Here is a 24332-nt window from a genome sequence, read left to right as displayed (position 1 = left end):
CCCTTCATTTTGACTAACAGGCAAAGAGGACTCTCGAATTTGTGGAAGCTCGACAGACAACCCATGTTTCTTCCTCAGGAAAGAAATGCAATTGCTTTTCTTTGTGAGTTGTTTGGTTTTAGTCGGGCGTCTTGCGAGCTCTTATGATTCTCCTTCTCAATTTTTATTTTTTGCCACTTTGAAACAGCGTGCGCATTGTCCGTTGAAAGATATACGAGCAAAACACAAATAATGATTAGTCGTTACCTTACGCCGCGAGACAATTGAGTATGAATATGAGTGACGGCGCAGGTATCTTGGCACAATGTAAGGTGGCCGGTGCTTGGCAGGTCATTGGCCAGGGTACAGATCCGTATCAAGAAACAAACTATGTTCTTTGCAAATCCAAATCCATGATAATTGGCAGCGATATTCAGGACCTATCCTATCGAGAAAAATAGCCGGACATCATGCTTCAAGGACGTTTTCAGCGCAATCGCTGTCAGTCCGACAAACAGAGGTTGTTAACACAGCCCACAGAGTGATAGTAGAAAAAGTGACAGTTCCTGAAATGCGCCTCTTTCAAAAATACCACCTGCGCATGCTCATTTGTTATCGCCACCTTGCGGCGGAGCGCAGAAACAACTTAGAGGGCAAGCAAGGTATATCTAAACTGGTAGCGAAAACAAGTGAAAATACTAAATGAGACCCATCGGCAAGGCTACCATCATGAGGCGCGAGCGATCCTGGGTTATGGTGGGCTAGAAGGCTAGAAGGATTGGTGAGCCGTTCGGCTGGTGTCATATGTACCCGCGGATGTTCCTGCCGAGAGATGGCGTCAAGCGTATCTCGGCGCTATGCGATCTAATCGCCTCTCGCAGCTCATTTCAGTGCTACCGTTACCGTTAACCCATGAGCGTGCCTTTTCTTTGCTCTGCATGCAAAATTCCCCTGGAGTGTCACCTGCAGGAGCAAACGAATGTCACACCCAGATATCAGTGCTGACATTCGTCGGCGCGTCCCTATCAGCCCTCGGGTCTGGGACACGTGTACTTTGATAACGATAAAGACGTGTTCGAGCAGCCGGTTCTGCCTTTGGGTAGTGATATTCGTGATATGTGCTCATCGTTCCCTTCATCTGAGCGACCTTTACCTTCCAGGTTGCGAGGTCCGGTGACGGGGGATTGTGATAGAAATGTTTAAGTCGGTGGTGGGCTATAAGCGTGAGATATACGTTAACTGCAGCTAACCAACGGAAGCGATAGAATTGCTGATTACAGTCTGCATATGAGCAGTCAGTAGAGGGAAGGAATCCGGAAGACAAAGGGGCGACACGAAAATATAACGATTTATACATTTATTTCAGAATACTGGTCACAGAAGGGACCTGGGAAGGAGTAGGGAACGTATAATATATACACATAATACACTCGTATAGTGGCGACAATTCGAAAGAAACCAGCAAAAGAGACGCAGCAAAGGGGTCCCAAGTTACCTTAGCGAACGTGACCATCGGTAACACGAGTGTTCTATATACCGGTAGTCTGACCTCAGCAGTAGCATAATGAAGTGTTCTTCTGAGATAGAAGAGGCTTTCTCTTGACTGTGATGCCTATTAAGCGCACGTGAAAATTCCATCTAAAATCGGACGGGACGGCGACCCCAAGATATTTGTACTAAGCTCTCTTGCAAGTATACTATGATGTTGGCAAAGCCTTTGTTCTACATATAACAGCATAGACACAGTTTTGTCGGTGTTCAAATTGATTTGCAATTTGTAACACCACTCGTTGATGTGAGCATGTGATGATGAGCATGTGTGACGCGAGCAAGGTGAGCCATAAGCAAAGCACACAGAAAAAAAAAAGAAAAAAAAAGAGAGAAAGAGAACGATCGGCATATTGAGGACGCACGTTCAGACACTCCTATGTTTTTCGGAATATATCGCGCGATATGTTATGCAGTCATCAGCGAATAAACTTCCTTTACAATTAATGTTACTTAACATATCGTGCATATAGACAAGAAACAGCAAAAGTCTCAAGACTGACTCCTGTCGTATACCACAGGTGTATAGGGTTCGATTAGACAGGGAATCAGCCCGAAGCCAATCCATGATCTTGGTATTAGGTGTCAGCTTTCTATAGGGTACGTACACGGTCAAATGCCTTGGAGAGATGCAAAACCAATATTTCAATTTGTAGGTTATTATATAAAGCAAATGCAAAATCGTGGATGAAATCAAACAGGGCCATGACAGCGGAGTAGCCCCCACGAAAGACATGCTGCAAGGAATGGTGTTAGTTGATCATGATGTTAATTGTTTGGAAAAGATGTGCTTTAGCAATTCACAAAAGCTGGAAAGAGAAAATTCCAAACCAATGTCGGGACTCCTGCCTTACGTATCGGTTTTATACGAGCGCATTTCCATTCGTTCGGGACAGTCCCTTCGTCCAGCGATATCTGGAAAATAATTTTGACGAATTGCGCAGCTTACTCGGCGTACCTTCTAAGAAAATCATTCGGAATATTGTCTTGCCCAGAAGACCACAATATCGCGTCCTGGAGTAATCAGTCCCGAGACTTTTTGGACTAGCATATCCACTTTTTTTCTTTGCCAATGTACCCGCAGAAGACTTCTTCATATTTACCTCCCACAGTGGCATAATAAGAAATAGAGATACAAGTGCTGCTTTAAGGTAATGTCATACTAATAATAATTCGGGAGTTGCGACAACGGTGATAGATCTATTAGGAGTTTGCCACATCTTCTATATAATCTGTTCTCTGCTGTGCGTCATTTTGTTCCTCTTGTGCTCGATACTTTGAGTAGTCATATGCCAAATTTGCTGGGAGTACGCAACAAAGACGTAGCTATAATATTTCTTTTTAGTCTCACTTAATTTCCTCATATCCTCCTTCAGTGCCTTCGTCAAACCTGAAACCAGGGTTAGTTTCCATCGCCGTCTAATTTTGTTTATGCGACGTTTAAGATGCTAAGCTTCGCGTGTCAGCCATGGTCTTTGAGTGTAAGCCTTGTCTTTTTCGTTTTCCCCCGTTTTCTCCTTTATCGTTCCTTCCTTCTCTTTTTCGTTTTTCCATTTTTTTTGGAATAGCAAGCCGGCTCTTTGCCTGGCTAACCTTTCCTTCTTTTTTTCTTAATAAACATATTACCCCCCCCCCCCCGTAAGGCTTCTTGGACACGAACTTTCTTGTGGACATGTGTACAGTGGCCTTGAAACGATTTCAGGCCATATTAACATTTCTCGAGATGCTACAGATCCAGTTAAAATTGTACAAGGATCTGCCCAAGGAATATCGTGGAATATCTGGATTTTAGGTCTGTCATGCTTAAATTTTATATGGTGCATCTCAAGAACCATCTTGTGATCTGAATGTCAACCAAGTACTTGGCAGTCCCATTTCCAGTGAAGGGTGTTAGGCACCAGGAACAGATCACGTATTGAAGCAGAAGATTCTTGACTTCTAGTGTACCTCATAGCAAAAGGCAATATCAAGTAGTGCATTTTCATTTATGAAGTCTCAAACTCCGGTTAGGGTTTCCTAATTTACACTTCAACATGGGACCATAACTCAACAATCATGACATTATATCCTTAACCGTGTTCAATGTCAATAGGTTTTATTTGTAACTACGTTACACCCTTTTTAATATAACCTGATGATGGCGGTGATGAGGTAACAGAAAAAGATGGGGATATGAGTAGCGACAGAGTCGGGGCCACCCCAGGACGCCTACAAGCGATGAAAATGCAAACAGATGCACATACGGTGAACGGATCAATTGCAAAATGTAGGACGAAGGTCTCAGAACGAGTGAGGGTAGTATGACACAAGTAATATGGCGGGGGGGGGCAATGAAATAAGGAATATATCTTTCGCGCTATATATATACGACTCGGTCGTTCTACTGGTCAACAGTAAAACCGTGCGCGTGCAGAGAGAATACTACTGCGGTGCTACAATTTCGTTTTTTATGGCCGATACCATGTTCCTTTATACCTACATAGGGAGCAAAAGAATTACATAACAACTAAGATGTGCGGCGAGGTACACTGTATAGAAAGCGCCAAAGTTTAGCTAAATGACAATTTAGTTGAACAATCTACCATCGGCCTATGTTCCGTGACAAAGTGTTCCCAGCTTCCTGTACACAGCAACTCGATAATCTAGGCTGAAAAGAAAGAGTGAAGAGAAAGAAACCATCAAGGAGGCGAGCTCTCGGACGCCGTAGCCGCTCTTTATTTTGTTTTTCGACCCGTCTCTCATCATCCAACGAAGACATGCGGTCACGTGCTTCGCAACATTCCGATATCTTTCGCTTGCAGGGATCGTCGGCTAGGCAGACGTGACGGCAGCAAATGTCACGTGGTTTAGTTACAAAGAACTGTGGATGCTAGTAAACAGTCAGTGCGGCAAACCAACGTAGTGCTGGTCCAAATATACTCACTATAAAAATAGTCAAGCACACACACACCGTCAGACACTGCACATGTTGGACTAGTTCAACGAGAACCCGCTTAGTTCGCAGCGAGCGCATAGCGCCGGAGCTCAGGAGCTTGGCTTCAAAACAGGGGCATCGCGCATTCCATGTATTGAATATGTTGAATGTAATGTATATTGAATATAATAAGCACACCAGTCTTTCTAGCCCACCATACCTGCGTGTTGACAGTAGAGGTACGATCGTAAACACAAAAACTTTAGAACGCGGGCATGGGTTGTGTGCGTACTAATAGGTTATTCATAATTTCAATGTAGAAAAAAATTTCTGTTGCCCCACTCGTGCACATATACGAAATCATCTACCACCGGAGTACATTTCCGTATCCTTCTCCTTTACGCATGTATCACAGTGTGCGTGTTTATCCGTGCATCTGTGTATCCGTGCCGTGTGTCCGTGCATTGTAATGCGGAGTTCGTACACTTTTTGGGACAGGAAGCGACGTTCACATTTCGGAGCTGTAGGCCAAGATTAACACGTGTGCACTGATGAGTACAATGCATCCCCTGTTGCTGGCCCCGCGAGAAAAAAATAAAAAATTCGTGGGACGAGCGGCCTGATAGCGTGAGTGTTAGCAGGAATCAGCTATGCACCAACGATGTCATGTTTTGTTGCAATGGCCACTCATTGAATAAATGCAAACGTCTAATCACTGCGTGTACGTATTGCTCTAGGTGAGAAATGGAGCTTAAGTGAACCTTCCTAGTTTCTGTGTGATCATCACGGTGCCCTTCTGTCTTGGAGTTGTCAATATATGTGATAACTATATGTATTTCGTATTGATATGTTTCATTAAACCTGATACGATTTATTTTTTGTGTGTTCTCGTCTGGTAATGTTGCACGGGTGAGACACCAATCAACGCAGGCCAGCAGTCCGAGCGCAAATTTTGGTGCGCAGGAGCAACGCTCTGTGATAAAAAAAATGGCGAACATGCTCTCTCGTGCGGTTTTATTTCAACTTCGACGCGTGATTTGTCTGACTGTAGATGTTCCTCGCTACCCTGTTTGGTATCACTTCACTCAGCTTTCAATGCTCTTTCATCTGGTATCTGCTGAAGCCGGCAAATGTTAACGTATGATTCGAAAAAACAATGATTTTGAGCGTCCGTTTCTCGAAAAGGCCCCTGTTTATTTCTTTTATATTTTGCCACGACACGTCCCGATGTTAGACCTTTCATCTTACGTAAAAAAATTCTGCTTCAAAAGACGTACACTGGCGATGAGCCCGCTAAAACGCGGCCCTAGTCTGCGTGCGTGCTTGTCAGAGCCCGGCTGCCGGTACCGCGGGACGGCGGGCCTCCTGTCGATGTCGTACAAGAAAGGGACAACTTTGTGCAATCAAAAGTGGTAGTTTATATCGATATATTTACAAGACTGCGAAACAGCAGTATTTTGGAATGACAGCGACAAATGATTTCACTCACTTTCTGTGAGAACGTCACTCTTCTGTACTCACTGTCCACAGTACTAGCTATAAATGTTTCTCGGCCTAGACTTTCCGGGGTGAAAGAACTGATGTTCTGAGGCTGGAACAACATAGAAGGGACAAATACATACAAAGCCTCAATTCGCCTATGAAATTCACGATGAAAGATGAAAGTCACTTAAAAGGTTAGCCAGCTGTAGGACTGGAGGAGGAGGAGGAGGATTGTCGTTGGGAGGAACCGAGAGGTCTGCCTGCCTGAATAGGCGGCATGTTTCTCGGGAAGGGAAAGGTGGTGGAGAGGAGGAGAGGAAAGGGTGAAGGGTGGGTGAAGGGAATAGGCGTATGCCGGCACAGTTCCCCTGAAGTCGGCCCATGGACGCTGCGTCCATGGGCCGACTTCAGGGGAACTGTGCCGGCATACGCCTATTACACATCTGAGGGAAACCCAGGAAAAACCCCAGACGGCACAGCCGGCCCGCGGATTCGAACCGCGGACCTCCCAGTCTCCAAGCGCACGCGTTACCGCTGCGCCATAGACTCGAACCAACATCTTCTGGATTGCCGGTCCAGGGCTCTACCAATTGAGCTAAGCTAACACGCCTTCTCAGCGACTTCCAAGGGTGCGTCATCTGAAGGGACAAACCAGCCACTCTCTCTCACTCGTCCTCCTTTCACTCTTACATTTTTGCTCACTCATACACAAAGTGATGATGAGTGAGTGAAGTGTGTATGAGTGAGCAAAAATGTAAGAGTGAAAGGAGGATGAGTGAGAGAGAGTGGCTGGTTTGTCCCTTCAGATGACGCACCCTTCACTCTTAGAAATGAACTTCACCTCATAGCACGCTCGTAGCCAACCATAATCTCGAATGATATCGTTATCTGCCCTGATTTGCTGAAAACGAGAGGCGTACGCCATTTTTGTGACAATTATGAACCGCATAAGTGTCACAAAAAAGGTGTACGCCTGCCGTTTTGAACAAATCAGGGCACATAGCGATATCACTCGAGATAATGGTTGGCTAGGAGCGTGCCATGCGGTGAAGTTCATTTTTAAGAGTGTTGGAAGTCGCTCAGAAGGCGTGTTAGCTTAGCTCAATTGGGAGAGCCCTGGACCGACAATCCAGAAGATGTTGGTGAAGATGTGATCACTTTCCGGTGTCTTGCTTTGCCACGCATGCGAACCCTGTATGCCACTTTGATGCGATATAGGTTTACCCATTGCTTTTTCTTTTGCATTTTAAAAGCAGCCACGTCCTCAGCCCGTACACTCTTAAAAATGAACTTCACCACATAGCACGCTCCTAGCCAACCATCATCCCGAATGACAACGTTCTCGCCCCTGATTTGTTGAAAACGGGAGGCGGAGCCTATTTGTGCCAATTATGCACGGCACAGAATAGGCTCCACCTCCCGTTTTCAACAAATCAGGGGCGAGAACATTGTCATTCGGGATGATGGTTGGCCAGGAGCGTGCTATGGTGTGAAGTTCATTTCTAAGAGTGTACATGGAGTAAATGGACGCACGTTAGGTGTTTTGGCAAGCACGTTATCATATCTTGTTACTCTAAGATGACGTCTTGCTCGAGTTAGGTGTCGCGGCATGGTGCTTGATTCCTGTCACACCGATCCTGTGCACCGATCCTGTGCACCGATCCTGTCACACGCACTTTTGTCGTGGCCTGTTCCTGAACAACCATGTCGCGCTCGCAAAAGTAGATTTGGAGAGCTCATAGAGCCTATGGCGATTTTTAAAATGGCTCACCGCTCCATCTGAAACGTAAATCATTAGCTGCAAGAGGGACATTCTAGTCAAGACATTCTTCAATAGCTATGGAAGCTAACAGTGACTGTGCTGAATCGTGACAGAAGTCTTCGCTCACCACACCAAAACTGTGCGTTTCCGTGCCAGCTGTTACACCACACATGTGAATATGGAAATCTGTTTTCCGCAGTGGCACGCTTGTATTTCGCTAGGCATGGCTACTGTCCAGTTTTGAGTGAAATCGAAGTGCATTAGGTGCGTCTCCCGTATGGCTTTGCTCTGAACGTATCTAATGTAACTTTGACAAATGCGAGAACCCTCCCACTTCCCTAGCTCTGAGAAGAAATGTACTGCTGCAAGTTTAGCACAGAACACGCATTTTGTGCTAAAAGCCCTCTGCATAACTTAAAAATATCGTAAAATTAAGTAAAGCAAGCTTCGCAGGAACTTGCGGGAACCCTGGAAAAAGAAATTCCCAACTCGATATTTATTTGTACAGTATTGGTATCATCGTGTACGGCGCTTGCAAGAGTGAGGTTTTACCTTCGCTGACCATTAAGTTTGACCTAGCCTTTAATACGGCTTTACGACAACGTGGAATTTCATTCTGATGCTTTGTTGGAAATCACTAACTCCTAGAAGTGAATTATTTCTTCAGAAGGACGTCAAAAGTTTGCGGACGAATAGCTCAGGTAAGGCTAAGGCCAGACAACCTTGCTCAAACAAAGGGAGCATCGACACGAGGCCCGCTATCCCGCGGTACAGGCAGCCGGGCTCCGACACGTACGCACGCAGCCCAGGGCCGCGTTTTAACGCGCTAATCGCCAGTGTGCGCCTTTTGAAGCAGAATTTTTTTACGTAATATGAAAGGTCTAACATCGGGCCATGTCCTTGCAAAATATAAAAGAAATAAAAAGGAGCCTATTCGAGAAACGGACGCTCAGAATCCTTATTTTTTCGAAACATACGTTAACATTTGCCGGTTTCAGCGGATACCTGTAGGGGGTATACGCATGATATATATACCAGATGAAAGAGCATTTAAAACTGAGTGAAGTGATACCAAGCAGGGTGGCGAGGAATATCTACAGTCAGAGAAATCACGCGTCGAAGTTGAAACAAAACCGCACGAGAGAGCATGTTCGCCATTTTTTATATCACAGAGCGTTCCTCCTGCGCACCAAAATTTGCGCTCGGACTGCTGATCTGTAGGCATACTAAAGCATAAAAAAATTCACTGCAGTATCTTTTAAGACTCGAGAGATATAGGCGTGCAAACATGGCAAAACTGAAACAGTTGAATTCAGGGCCAGATTTCCTGGATTTTTTTGCGCGAAAACTATTCCGTAGAAATTATTCATTTCACCGCTGTTGGTCATCATGTACGATGAGCTTCTAAATATAAAAAATAATGAAAATCCAAGAGGTCGATGGGACCCTCCCTGCCTGAACTGACGTGAAAAACCGGCCAGTAGCAGTTTGAGCATCAACGTCAGACCGATGTAGAAGAAAACGGCGACCTCGCGACAAGATGAGTGCGGACTCGCACGATAATAGCGCTGAAGGGAATGATTTCGATCGGAGCCCTACAGTGGTTCCCCTTAGTACCGCTGTGTGACGTCCCAGCATGAGTGCACAAAGCAAGCACATGACACCTCGCGGCAACGTGAGCGCGATGACGAGAATCGCGTTGCCATGTCAACGTGATAGCAGATTATTGCATAGGTGCTGCCATGCTGTGTGAAACGAGTGGGACTCAAACACTCGATACGATTGGCGATCGTGATTGTGCGTATCTTGAGTTATCGCGCTCATTAGTTTTTTTGCCGGGGTCTGGCGCCAACCATTGCCAGGAATGGTCGGTTATCGCTTCTGTTCATCAGAGAGAGATTGGGCCTACGTGAAAATTGCCACAAAAAGGCGTACCCCCCTTTCTCCCCAAAACGGAAGTGATAATCCAGTCATTACTGGTCATGGTTGGCGCACAGCGTGCTATGCTGTAAAGTTCTCTTTTGTACGGTGTACGATAACCAAGGCAAGAGGTAAGCGACGCTTCCTTAAAAATAAACGCAGCGAAAATGGAAACCTAGAAAATACCCGGAAGCAACAGAGCCAAAGACTAACATACAGTATTCCGGACTATTGCCTACGGAAGCCAAAATTTTGTTCCACTGTAACTAGCTGGAGAGTTGCACCTGAAATGCATGTCTGGTCTCCGAGGGTCTATACAGGGTGTTTCACGAAAATCCTCCTGCTGAATAAATCGAAAACGGCGCCACCTGTCGGTGGCGGGTTTTCCTTTCCTCTTTTCTTTCTTTCTTCTTTCTCCTTTTTTTAGCATCCTTGATGCACCGGTTACAAACTGAACACTCATTTCTCATTTCCATGCGCGCGTTAATAAAATAAACTTCCTGACTTGTTTGTTTTATTTCGCCGGGCTTTCGTACCTGTGCCGTAGCAATGGTCACTCTGAGACAGTGCCAAACCAGTAAAAAATAGAGGTTCGACATTAGGTGATTTTTTAGTAATTAGCTGGTTTCGGTTTACAAATTTCTTGCGCGAAGTAGTGGAAGAATGCGCTCTTTCTCTCAGCTGCCCTGCGCTTAAATTCGTGTTCATCCTCTTGCATTGGTGGCGAGGGAGGCGCAAGATAAGGAACAGTCTCGAGCGAGCGTTTGATATGGTTTCTCGTTTTCCACTAAACTCGTAAACAGGATTACTGACGCGGATGGGCCAGACAGTGCGCATTTATCGATATAATGACAAGCACTTGCCAATGGCGATAAAGCTATTTGTGGTTTCATAAAAATATATTATTTCTACCTAGCAATCCTTCTTGGGATAGTACACTGTAATGTACTGATTACGAACTGCGCATTTCGCTACAAAAGGCCTCATCCAGTGGCAATGCTGCCCACGTTAAAGGGACTGTCGCATCCGGAATCGTGGTTACGAATCCAATACCAATGTGTTCGGTACACTACCACGAGCTATTTGCCAAATTTTCTCCTTCCAAAACGGACCGGGTGATGAGGAATCGAATTTAAAAGATCCGGTTTCGTTTTGATCCTCGAAAGCGCCAGCGCCAACAACATCGCGTGATGCAAGGTGGAATCTGGCTAATCCGCTGTGAAGGATGCTGTCGTCTGCCGCCAAGTCTGGGGCTGCTTTGTTTTTTTCCGGCACGTCGCCCCTATTCACATGTGACACTTTCTAGTGACGCGGATACTATCTCTACGCTCGCATCCTTCGCGTGAGATGTCGTTTGGAAACCGACGCAGCGTTCCTGACTCCCGGAAAACTTCCTTCGAAAACCTCGATGTTTGATTTCGCACGCCAAGGATACAGCTACAGCCAGACCCCAGAAGAAGCGAAAGTTGGAAGCAGCTACATCACTAGCGGGTATCCAGATGAAGCAAGGAGTGTTCATGCTGTCCGTGTATGCTCCTCGCATTTCACCGATAATGTGTACCTGGATGAGAACATCATGCAAGTGCAACTTGGATTGACACAAAAAAGGAACGAATTGAAACTTGACGCCGTTCCGACAGTGTTCCACGAACAAAGCGAGCCAGCAACTTCGACAGTAAGTCACAATGTCTATGCAGTTTCCCAATCAGATCTGTCACTCTTGCGCGTGAGTAACATAGCAGCAAAAGACGAAATCGGTACAACGTAAGGTATCCCCTAACCTATGATGAATAACTAGATAAATAAAATACAATAAACAAGTAAAAGAACATGATGTCATTCATATGAACATGATTGGCTTTTCTCGTTGTCGGATGCGTTATCATGAAACTTTCCCTGTTACTGAACCTGTGACTTTTGTGGAATGTGGTAGACATGATTGGTTTTCATATAGGTACTCATCCGGTTCCTGGGGAGCACAGACGCCGCACCAACACTTTGATTGTTTCCTGCGTCGTAGTGTGAATGTCACGGGATTAAGTATTGAGCACTCCGATCATGAACGTACCTAAAGCAGTGGTCCTGAGGCTCGTTCTGTTGCGCTAACGTAGCTGCGGCACGTACATCACCAGCGACTTGCAGAAGAAGCGGATCCGTCGAATATGGGCCGTCATCAAACATGTATATTCGTCACGGGAGCTATTACTAAAGGCATTTGATCAGCACGATTCGCCACTTCCGCGTTCCGAGTCCTCCATCTCGGTATGTGCCTTCGGCTTCGTCTCCCTGACCTTGCTCATGCAAGCTGCAAGCCGCGGGGACTCCTCTGACTCGCCGCGTTCTTATTGGTCAGATTCCTTGTGACGTTGCTAAAGATTCTCAGCAGGGAGTTCCGCTTGACGACCGCATCCGCCGTCTGCTGTAGCGCCGCTTACACACGAATTATGCAAAAACTATTCCGACGATGGGAATGGGACTTTCGGAGTCATGGTCAGTGAAGGACGGGGAATCTCATTTCACTGTGGTTTCGGAATCGATCTGTGGTCGATGCGACTGTCCCTTTAACAGCAGCCCACCTTCGTCCCGCGCGAAATAGCTTTATCGCCATTGGTAAGTGTTTGTCATTATGGCGATAAAGGCGCACTGTCTGGCTCATCCAATGACACGACCGCAATCCTGTTTGTGAGTTTAGCGGAAAACGAGAAGCCGTATCAAACCCTCGCTAGCGGCTGTTCCTTATCTTGCGGCTCCCCCGCCACCAATGCAAGCGGATGAACACGAATTTGAGCGCGTTCCCGCATTGCTCCTCGCAAGAAATTTGTAAACTGAAACCAGTTAATTACTCGAAAAATTCACTAAATGTCTAAGCTATTTTTTTACTGGTTTGGCACTGTCTCAGAGTGCCATTGCTACGGCACAGGTACCAAAGCCCGGCGAAGTAAAACAAAGTAGTCAGGCTCAGGATGTCAGAAGAGGACGAGCACATGCAAATGAGAAACTGAGCGCGGCCAGTTTCCAAGGATGCTAACCGAAAAAAAGTTTGCCGATAGATGGCACCGTTTTCGAATCATTCAGCCGGGGTATTTTCGTGAAACACTCTGTTCTTCTCTATCGACGGTTCCCGACCCTAGGATTTTACTTCATTCTATGATCGCTGGATCTTCCACTTGAAGATCGATGAAGCCGCACTCTAGAACGTTAGGCTAATCCAATGTCAGTCCGGACAGAAAGAAACGTTCAGGTCTCACACGGGAAAATCTGCTCTACACTTCTAGGCATTGAAATGACTGAGGCAAGCGATTGCAGTCTCGTACAAGTGAACGCTAATGGCCAAGAAAGCAAAGTCTCACATTTATAAGGTTAATTGGTAAGGTTACAGCGGCAGATGTTCACTGGAGGAGGAACCCATGACGGTGTACGCTTAACGACGTGAGAGAACTAAGATGGAAACAGGTTAAGGCACAAAGCTGGTCAAGCAAACGATAACGACGATGCCGAGAGAGCGACAGCGAGGTATCATTTTCTGTGCTAGGACAGCAGCACCAATATCCCACTGAAACGGTGAAATTCCCAGTTCTTCCTGTGCGGTGTCTATGAAGGTCCTCTTGGCGTGCACGACGTTCATTTGTAGGATTCCATTGTATTGTCAGCGCTACCAAACAACTAACAGTACTGGGGTGACGTCATTCGATATGTATGTGCCACTCCTCGAAAGTAGTGACTGCTCCACAGGGTCATAACCTTGGCCATTTTCGCGAGGTACCACTTGAAACACTCACCGAGGTGCCTGTATCAATGACTGCATGAGTTTATGTGCTCTCCTATGTACGGCGCTGGACAAAAGTTTACGGAACACCCTCCGCATTCCTTCCACGGACTGGCACGCCAGCAGCGAGCGCTACCGTACGGACTTGCAAACAGGTGACGTTACACGTAGCTACACGTTTATTATTGCGTTATGTTTACGCTACACGTAGCTGGTCGGTAGGGGTCCCCTACGGTGGCCTGCCCCGAAGCTCGCCTTGCCTCCTGAAGCGTCGACAGAACTAAAGGGAAGTGACCATTTAGGAAGTGACGGCGGCTAAAGTGAGGAGTGGGACAGAGCGCGCATCTAGAATGTTGGCGTGCAATATTTCAGGCAGTACAAGAACTTCCCCTAAACAACTAAAACAAGAACTTCCCCACATAGCACGCCCCTAGCCAACCACCATCCCGAGTGACATCGTTCTTTCTCCTGATTTGCTGAAAACGGGGGGGGGGGGGGCTACCTTCCTGTATTTACGCAAGACGCATTGCGGGAGTACGAAGGAAGATGAATGAACGTGTTGAAATAGCGTGCCTGTGCATGTTGATATATCTCTCGTGGAACACACTCACAGTCTCAGCGTGGTGCTTTTCTCAGATTCGAGCGGACAGCACGAAACTTTACAAGCAACATTAAACAGCAATAAACTTTCTCAACATTATTCCACCTTTTTGGAAGTACAGAGAACACCTGTGCTCTGAGAACTTGGAAATGCTCGTAGGCTTGAGCGCGAGATCCTCAGTCTATATGAGTTATGGCTGAAAATTGCAGGTAGAAAAATCCGATGGCAAGATAAAGAGCGACTAAACACGGGTTGTGTCATTTTGATATATGTGTTTCGTTGCATCAGGCACGCATTGCACCCCATATCAGAGAACTGAGGAAAAAATCATCATCATTATTCTGCATGTTGCTACATATACAGACCCTTGAACAACATTTCGCTTCCAGCTCTCAAGAGCGAGCGCCTCCACCATTAGTTCTCGGGAGCAGAACATTGAAAATTCTGTCGGCTCACGTTTAGATACAAAGGATTCAGCTCCAAGGTGACACCTGTATCGGCTAGCTCAAACAAGTACACGGAGGTATTCATCTGCTCAAACCGTTTCGTTGTATAAAATATGCGCGATGAACCTGTAGGTACCATCTACAAGATACCAATAGTATATATGCAATAACGACACCGATAAGCTCTATTTGTTTTTCGTTTTTTCACTCTTTATTTATGGTTGCGAGGACGAACATAATGAAAGCATGTAGCAGGAAGAACGCACGTGACAAAGTTACATACAAAATAAAGCGTATCAATAAAACAAACTGATAAAATAGTATAAATCCAGGCTATCTGGGGGGGCAGTGAAACAATCATACCGCCGCCTGTAACGACGCACATATTACTAGTTTACAACAAAGCGCAGTTATCCAGAGTGTCGAGTAAGCCACTCTTCCAGGACAGGACTTCAAGGAGTAAGCCCCTTTTCAGTTCAAGGACAAAAGGCTCGTTTCACGTTCACTTGCGTTGCTGGGATTCCTACTGTGCATCACAGAGTACGTAATCAGAAATAAGCGGTAAAAGACACCTCTGAGTAACGTTGAAAAACAATGAAGCTCAAAGGAGCCTAAAGAGGCAACTACAGTGTTTTTGATTTTTTTTTTTTGTGAATCGATAAAATAATTTATTGAATCTTGTTCAGTTCCGGCTCAGCCGAAAAATAACCTATTTTTGTTGTTCGGTTTGGTTTTCTTCGGCACTCTGTCCGTGCCCACCTGACCTCTTTGAGCGAGGTTGCTAGCCAAAAATGTCCACCGACATGGCCTCGCTTGGATTAATTCCCGTCTTGAAAAATGTATTCGTGGACGCAGTTTTCAAGCGATAAAGAAGTCGACCACGACACAATTCAAATAAAAGTCTTCGTAGAAAAAAAATATGAAAAAAAAAAGAAAAAGGAAGTGGATGAAGTGTAATGAACAGTAACATGGCCATTTCTGTATATATTTTTATGACTAACGTTTTCTCTCTCTCTCTCTCTCTGTATTTGTAACGTCCAGTTTTGGGCACGGGACGTGCAATCCCAGAAAGGCTTGATAGATATGATGCCCTGTGTATTAGAGGCGCAGGATGCGTAGGCTGGACACGATCAATTGCGTATAGGCTATTGGGAAATGGCAGATATTATGCTTGGGACAGCCTCATGTTTGTTTTTAGAGATATCGGGAGGCCGTTTTATTTTTCATTTTTGTCTCTTTTTTTGCGGGGGGGGGATGGGCTACCAGAGGGCATCCTGCCTGTTTGTTCACTCAGACCATCCTCAACTAGATCTAGTACAAAATCAGGTAATACGTACGCGTTGAGAGATATACAAATGAGCATGCACGTCGAAAGCAGCCGCAAGACTGTGCTGTACCACGAGGTGATATTTTGAACTTTGCGTCCTCCAAACGCGCCAGCCATGCGAAGCAGTACGAAGAAGAAACCTCCGAAGAGTGAGCAGAGCATAAGGAAGACACTGATCACCACCATAACAGTCACCGCAGGCTGGTGCTTGGTCAGCTTAAACACAAGGCATCATGTTAGTAGAACATATTAGCTTCCAAAAGCTTTTACCGTGCAACATTCCCTCAACCATTTTGATATCGTTCACACATTTATCATCTGAGCATACAACAAACTCCTCGAAGAAAAATCAGCGCCGGTGTCATCTAAGTGCCTGAATACTGGCGCCCCCTTTATAGGGTGAAGATACTGCGTCCTCTGCAACGAATTTTCGCTATCTTGAAGCCCACGCGCAACTCGGACAAAGGTGTAGCTAGAGTCACTGAATAGCTTCGCTCAGAGTATTGCATTCCTCATCCCTGGCACTATGCCGACAGCCGTCTGGCAACATTGAGAGCGCCGCTCTCCCATTGGACAAAATCTGCTACTCAGAGGAGTTTTGTTGACACGGCAGTGGAACCGCACACTCTTAAAAAAAAGGAAGAAGAAAGAAAAGAAAAAACAGCTCGCGTGGCTCAGTGGTTAGCGTGCCGGCCATGTCACGTCGAGACTGGGGGTTGTTCCTGGGTTTTCCTCAGATGCTTTCAGACCTATGTGGGCACAGTTCCCTTAAAAGTCGGCCCAGGGCACACATTCCCCCAGGGCGTCAGTCGTGACGTCGCCCACCTCTGAGGCCAACAACGGCGAACGCTTTCACCGCCACCACTCTCTTCAAAATGAACTTCACCGCATAGCACGCTCCTAACCAACTATCACCCCTATTGACATTGTTCTCGCGCATGATTTGTTGAAAATTGGAGGGTTACGCCTTTTTTGTACCATTCATGTACTGTATAAGCGGTACAACAACAACAACGAAAAAAAGGCGTACGCCTCCTGCTTTCAACAAATCAGGGGAGAGACCAATGTCATTCGGAATGATGGTTGGCTAAGAGCGCATGCTATGCGGTAAATTTCAGTTTTTAAGAGTGCAGTTTATTTTAGCAAAGGCCGCATGATGTGGCAAACTTACTAGACATTGCAGCGCGTTGACCGTAACAGCACTTGCGATTATGTTTAGAGGGCCTTGTTCATTGTCGTCAAGGAAGACGCAAAAGCGTGGTCGAGTAAACAATAAAGGACGAACGCTTCCAGACGGGATTCGTCATTAATATAGCAGACGAACTTAATGAGGCCAATATGGCGCCCCCACACGGCGCCCCCTGACGTAGAACTTGCATTTGCATCAGTTGTAGAACATCAGTTGCAGTACTCTGAAGCTATTCAGTGACCCTACACTCTTAAAAATGAACTTCACCACATAGCACGCTCCTAGCCAACCTTCATCCCGAATGACAACGTTCTCGCCCCTAATTTGTTGAAAACGGGAGGCGGATCCTATTTTGTGTCGCGCATAATAGGCACAAAATAGGCTCCGGCTCCCGTTTTCAACAAATCAGGGGCGAGAACGTTGTCATTCGGGATGAAGGTTGGCTACACTCTTAAAAATGAGTTTCACCACATAGCACGCTCCTAGCCAACCATCATCCCGAATGACAACGTTCTCGCCCGTGATTTGTTGAAAATGGGAGGAGGAGCCTATTTTGTGCCGTGCATAATGGCCACAAAATAGGCTCCTCCTCCCGTTTTCAACAAATCTAGAGCGAGAACGTTGTCATTCGGGGTGATGGTTGGCTAGGAGCGTGCTATGTGGTGAAGTTCATTTTTAAGAGTGTAGGAGCGTGCTATGTGGTGAACTTCATCTTTAAGAGTGTAGGTGTAGCTATACACTTACCAATACACCACAATTTCGAATCTGGGCTTCAAAATGGAGGCTTGGCGACGCTCGCTTTTCCAAAGACTTACTCCACCCCAGTGGTTTATCCAGAATCCTTAGCACGGAGGGGTGTCGGAAAAAATGGGGGGTGATTATTATAATTACGTCATTACAACTTAACATATTATTACCGACATGTGTCTAAAACTGAAACCGCAGGGGCACCCCCTGTAGGGGGTACTCAGGTGTAAAAGTTATGGGGTATCGCTGAACATTTGGGGGTGTTAGCGGGGTAGGGAGGGATCTCGATTAATCACTGCCGCCCTATACAGAGGGAGCTAGTATGCAGGCATCCTCGGAGCCGTACACTCTTAAAAATGAACTTCACCACATAGCACGCTCCTAGCCAACCACCATCCCGAATTACAACGTTCTCGCCCCTGATTTGCTGAAAACGGGAGGAGGAGCCTATTTTGTGCCGTGCATAATGGCACAAAATAGGCTCCTCCTCCCGTTTTCAACAAATCTAGGGCGAGAACGTTGTCATTCGGGGTGATGGTTGGCTAGGAGCGTGCTATGTGGTGAAGTTCATTTTTAAGAGTGTATACATATTTAAGCGAGTCTGATCGTTAATGGAACATGCCTATACCTGATGCTCCACCACATTTTGAGCTGTCTGACCAATGATGTCCTGCAATACGGGGCGTTATCAGTTAGCCTATTCTCACTATCCGTCCACCATATCCCACACGGGCAGCACCACTATGATCGGCAAGTATTGAATGGATACTTCTGTGATCGCGGTGTTTACTACGCCTAACAACGAGGACAAAATGTATTGAGAGCGGAGCATAAAGTAAAACTGATTTTCCAGAAGCTTCTAAGAAGATGCACGTGCGCAGCGTAAAATCAGAGTAGTATATGAAAAAAAAAATGTTATCACCAAGTTCCCGGTTCACTATGTTTGTTTCTGTCACCATTGTGGGTGGCACTCGGGTGTCATAATAAAAAGCAAACCGAAGGTGAGGTTTAGCCTCTTTTGGGGGCCTCCTCCCAATAGCCAGACTCCCTTTTAATACAGAGCTTAGGGCACCTTATAGCATTCCTCACTTCCGACGCTACGGCTATAGAAGGCCTGCTCTCTCTCCATACAGTCGGGATGTCACCTGCTTCAGCCGTTTGCCGCAGAGGCTTTCTGTGGGTGACTGACTGCCCATGTGGCCGATAGCGACACATCATTATAGCTACGACCAAAGCTGTGCAAGTTACTAGAAAATGTAATTAAGTTACACGTACATTACTGTGAAAGTATTTACGTCACAGGCGAAGTTACTGACACTGAAATGAAATTCAGTTACAGCTACTCGTCAAAGCTAATTATAAGTTCAAGGTAAAGTGCTCGAGGCCGTATGCGTTTAACGTGGCCAAGCACTACACACTCTGCCACAAATCCCCGATTCCATCGTCCCCGATCAGGACTTATGTAGAGGAACAGTATTTGCCTTACACAATACAAAATACAAAAATGGAACATAACTGACGATTGTCATAATCTTTATGTGAACAATCGCAGAGTTAGTGAGAAAGTAGAGCGTTACTGGTAACGCGTAGTTGAGGAAAGGCATTACATTTTGGAGAGAAGTAACGAGTGACGTAATGTCATTATATTTTTACCAAGAAAGCGTAGTGGCATTGCGCGTTACTCAGGATTCGGGAACAACATTCCCTCACTGGATAAACTCTAAAGAACTGTGAGAATTGTGCCGTGTAGAAGCTGGGAAAATCCCTGGATTATTCTATTAGCCTTTGACCATAACAAGAAGGTCACACTCTCACCCACGGAGAGCACCGAGGAAGGGTTATAGGCCTGTAGGTTAACACTTCTTGAGGTTCACGTAGTTTTTCCATCACCAGTATTTTTCTCTCCCTCCTACACTTTTGGGGGGAGGAAGGGTAAGTGTTACAGAAAGTAGCCTCTACGCCTTCCGCAAGTGGCAAAGTACCAAGGCATTGGCTGTTTTGGACTTGTACTGATGCGTAAAAGACTGCAGTCCCACATGGATCACGTGCCTCAGGTGATGCCTTTTTCAAAGCGAAGAGGAGGAGTCTCCTTCGTTCTGAGGAGTTCGGACATTGGGAATCCGAAGCACGAAATCCCTAGGTAGCTATCCCACAACCAGGAAGCTGTTTGTACGACATAACACCGCCATTTCGTCCCTTGGTTCAGCTGAACGGGTGGTGCTTATCATAAAGTTTTCGGGCGAAGTAACGCAAAAGTAATGGCGTACTTATGCAGAAGTAATGAAATTAGTAACGCATTGCCTACCACGCAAAAGTAATGAGTAACGTAATGCGTTACCTCTTGAAAAAATAATGATATAAATAGATAAATAAATAAACATATAAAAGTAATTCATCCACCTCTGGAACAATGCAACTTATGTGCACAAAATAAATACCAAAGCGGAACGCTGAACAGAAAGCACACGGGACACCTATGTTAAATTAGTAATTTCATGGCACCATTACTGAACGTCAGGGAGTGATATACGGATTATCGCAAGTTAAATTTATGAAAATTGGAGTTTGCATTGCGAGATAAGATGGGTGTCCGTATGCGCAATCCACACTACATTATATTTGAAATTAACGCAAAAATGTGTGTGAAACTGGCAGCTATGAGAAACATGGAAAACCTGAACGGGGGGCAGTAGAAAAGACAGAGTTCCAAAAGACAAATGCTGTAGACCATAGGTGGGGAAGCTACTTTTATTTTGTAGTGCACTACCGTTACTCACTACTTTTTCGAAAAGTAACGCGTTACGTTATTCGTTACTGTTGCGGTAGTAGGTAACGCGTTACTAACGCCGTTACTTCTGATAAGTAATGCCGTTACTTTTGCATTACTTCACCAGTTGTCCTTATAATATGTACCATTTTTGGTTGAGTCACATAAGTGCATTCCACAAATCAATACAAGCAATGTTGGGCACAAACAAGAGTCACGCATGAACACAAGTTACACGTACGATTTATTGCAACGCAGAAGTATAGTTGATGTTCAAAATTTTCATTGGTGAGCTTCGCCCGTTGGGCTGAGAGGACGCCTAATGACCAGTGAGTGCTCCTTGTCAAGGTTGACAGAGACGGTGACCTTTTATCTCATACAGTACAAATCCAAACAGCCAATTCCTTGGTACTTTGTTACTTGTTCAGAGGGTAGAGGCTATTTTTCTGCCGCTTTTGCCCCATTCGTCCGAAAAATACCAGAGGGAGTGAAAAACAGAGGTGGTAAACAAAGGTGACACCTCAACCAGGGTATGTCAACAACCCTTCTTTCGCGTTCTTCGTGGGTGTCGATGCGACCTTCTTGTCATTGTTGAAGATGAATAGAAAAAATCGGGGATTTTCCCGGATTCTGCAGGCACGGTCCTCGCTCAAGCTTTCAAGCTCTCGAACACGCAGTAACGCATAACGCCGTTACGCGTTAGTTGTTAAAAATGTAATGACGTTACGTTACTCATTACTTTTCTCCCAAATGTAATGCGTTACCATATTTCACTACTCGAATGTAACACGTTACCGGTAACGCACTACTTTGTAACGCGTTACTCCCCACCTATGCTGTAGACAGCAGAATGGAACTCTCCCCCTCCAGTACAAGTTACAGAGAAAATTTTATGAAATAAATAAGTAAATAAATTACAGATACAGTTACGCTCCTCTGGAACGTAGAACGTCGAATTTGTCCTGTTGGTAGGAGATCATGAAGTTAAAGGTACTGTAAAGCAGTAGACAAGCATGATATGCCGGTGATGTGACTAGAGACTATTTGTTGCTTCTAAACACCATATGCGGAACCATACGACCGACAACGCGCTATAGATATTTTTAATTTGCCATGAAAAATGCGGCGTAGTGGAGCGGTGCGACGCCTGGTGTCAAACAACCCCCTGTACAGCAGGCAACACTGAAAATTGGTATTACACACTATTACATCGGAACTTCGTTATTTTAGTAACGATATTATTAGTTTTCCTGTTTACCTATGCATTCTGAAACCCCTGTTAACAGTTTAACCTGTTAACCCCCGTTTTTGCGAAGTAACCCAGTGCTGGCCGCTGTTCGATGGAGGCTCTCCCTACTTCTCCGCTGCGCCTGCGCGCTCCTTCTGTTCGCGGCCTCTTTCGAACGAACGACTTTCTCTGCATAGCTCTGTGAACAAACAAGACCCGACGCTGTCTGGCTTCTTGAACGTCTGACACATTTTTTTCAACGGCTCAGCATTTCATTTCAGTTCGCTTATCCGTTTATCCTCAGATGTGGATCGTTGTGTGGATTGCAGGGGCGGATTTTGTGGTGGATTGTGGTCGATTGTTATGTCGGGCCCAGTGTCATACGCATGCAATGTGGGTGCCGCCGTATGTGTCAGGAGTACGGATTCATTTCGAATACCTAGTACAGTATTGCCCGTAATCTTTAATTGTAATTTTCTAATTAATTGCATCGTCGATTGGAACGGAACTTGCGCAGTTTTTGTCCTGGTGGCTTGGACTATAGAATAGCCACACTAAATGACATTTGATCGGTGCTGCTTTACAGTTGCTTTCACGTTTAAAAGCGCTAAAACCAGAGGAGGAGAGGAAAACACAAACAAATGGCGCACTAACAAAAAACTTACATGGGACAAGCTTAAAGGGGTTCTGAAACCATTTACAAACTTTTGAAGAAATCACCTCGTACATATTGATCTATGTGTGCCTAACCTGCACATCAAAATGCTTTTTGAGTCTGTTGTGAATGACACGACAAACAGGTCTGGAGAGGAGGTAGCTTTTTAATGTGGCGAATGGTCCTAAAGCCAGAGCCGAACTAACTGCTCTCGCGCCGGTGGCGCGTAGCTTAAATCAAAGGCGCGGGACGAGAATTGGCATTGGTGCTGCCACATCACTCCCCCTCCCCCATGGAAAAGAAAAAAAAACGTCAGAAGCCTGGGCGATATGAAACGGCGTAGAATGGGGCTCCAAGATACGGTTTTGGGAGGAACGAGAGCAGGGGTAGTAGTCGTTGCGACGCCTTGCGGATGGGTAGGGGTGTCAGGGCCCAGGTCTCCTGGCAGGGTGAAAGTGGCCTCGACGTGGGTCGGTTTGAGACGGTCGAGAGATACTGTGTCCGGGCGTCCCTAGATGGACAGCCGGTACCACTTAGGGTGCCGTTCCATGACGAGGTACACTCTAAGAAAAAAAGGTTGAAAACGGGTAGAAGCGCAACAGTTCTCCCCGACCTATTTTCCCTCTACCGACTGCAGGTTGAAGTTGTGCTGTTTCTGCCCTTTTGCTCAACTCTCTCCCCCTAACGGTAGAACCACTGTGGCAATCTTGTCACTATTAGGGTTCAAGTGACTCTTTTTTCTTTTTGTGTGTTTCGTAGCAGGGTCACTAATGGAAGTGTAAATGGAGTCACTCAAGCGACGAGAATAGTTGAGGGTTACTAATCCTGCGCACAAAGGCGTTTGGTCCAGCTTCGAGGTTACTGTTCAAGAGATTAGCCAGAGCGACCAAACACAGAGTGTGTGCGCTTGCGCGGAATCCCTGATTGTGTAAAAGGGTTCAGTACTCAGTATAGAGACGAACGCTGAAAGTGACAGACTGTCGGTTTGCACGTGGACATTGCTGCACCGAAGGCCATGCGTGCGGCCTAATGGCTATGCTGAGTCGGGTATTCACATCTGCATGGTGGAAGGTGTTATCGGTTCAGCTGCAATGGTATGAACATAAGCAAGGTGGAGTTAGGACAGAATCAGGTGAGTAATTTTGATATTCAAGATTTTTCTTCCCGAGCGCCTTATATGCAGTGATCAGATGTGTTTTGCGCATTGCGTGTTCGGGTTGACCGGCATGTCGTCTGAAACTTTTTCAGCATCCTATGAAACTGCAATATGAGCAAATGCGTTTGTGTAATACACGCAGGTCACCATGACAACTTTTGGAACGGCACCTTATCAGCGCCCGCCGGATGTGATTACAGGATCCACTTCGAAAATGAAGAAACGGAGCCATAACATATACGGTGAGCCACTGTTTGATGGGAGAAGGCACTCATCGCTCGAGTCATGGTTTTTTAGATGTGCGCTGTGTTATTTATTTATTTATTTTTTCTTGGCTTTTGTCCACTGCCAGGTTAGCCTTCTTCTTTTTGCATGCTTATTTCATAGGGAATCACACATGTAAACATATTTCTGAGAAGTGAAACATGTACCGTCATTATTATTTATCGCTTATCTTAAATGCTCTATTAATGACACATTTAATTTCAGTTGAAATCATCCGTCCTGCCACGTGTTCCTCCGGGCAGATATTACACACCGAGCGAAGATTCGTGTGTATTTAGAGCGACACAGTAGTCTGAAACGTCAAGCCCTCAGAAGTTATCCCGATGCCCTTGTTATGGTGCATGCATGTGGAATTTATGTGCAAGACAGTTAATGCAAGTGCTGTGCAGTCTGATGGATGCAACAATGGAGTCGTCTGTGTTGTGCCGTGTTTTCTTTCGTGTCTCCGTGCTCATGCTTCTTCAAAATGGATGTACCTTTCGCATTGGTAAGCGCAAGTGTATGATTCCAATTGTGACGTGCTAATAAAATGCTGTGACTAGTAACAGTTGTCTACGTAT

The 24332-nt window shown here is 45.6% G+C and overlaps 1 protein-coding gene across 6 annotated transcripts in view; it reads right to left on the bottom strand.

Moving 5' to 3' along the window:
- The window catches only part of LOC135366363 (uncharacterized), a 192759-nt gene that overhangs the window by 152235 nt on the left and 16192 nt on the right, over window positions 1-24332 (bottom strand). For all 6 annotated transcript variants that reach the window (XM_064599033.1, XM_064599038.1, XM_064599057.1 and 3 more), the window contains one exon: window positions 15756-15961. In XM_064599033.1, the coding sequence (XP_064455103.1) occupies window positions 15756-15961 (206 nt within the window). The remainder of the gene's footprint in view (window positions 1-15755; window positions 15962-24332) is intronic.

This window comes from Ornithodoros turicata, chromosome 1 (genome assembly GCF_037126465.1).
Source record: "Ornithodoros turicata isolate Travis chromosome 1, ASM3712646v1, whole genome shotgun sequence".
NCBI classification, from domain to species: domain Eukaryota; kingdom Metazoa; phylum Arthropoda; class Arachnida; order Ixodida; family Argasidae; genus Ornithodoros; species Ornithodoros turicata.
Note: the sequence above shows the minus strand (reverse complement) of the source record. Positions and strands in the feature narration are given on the sequence as shown.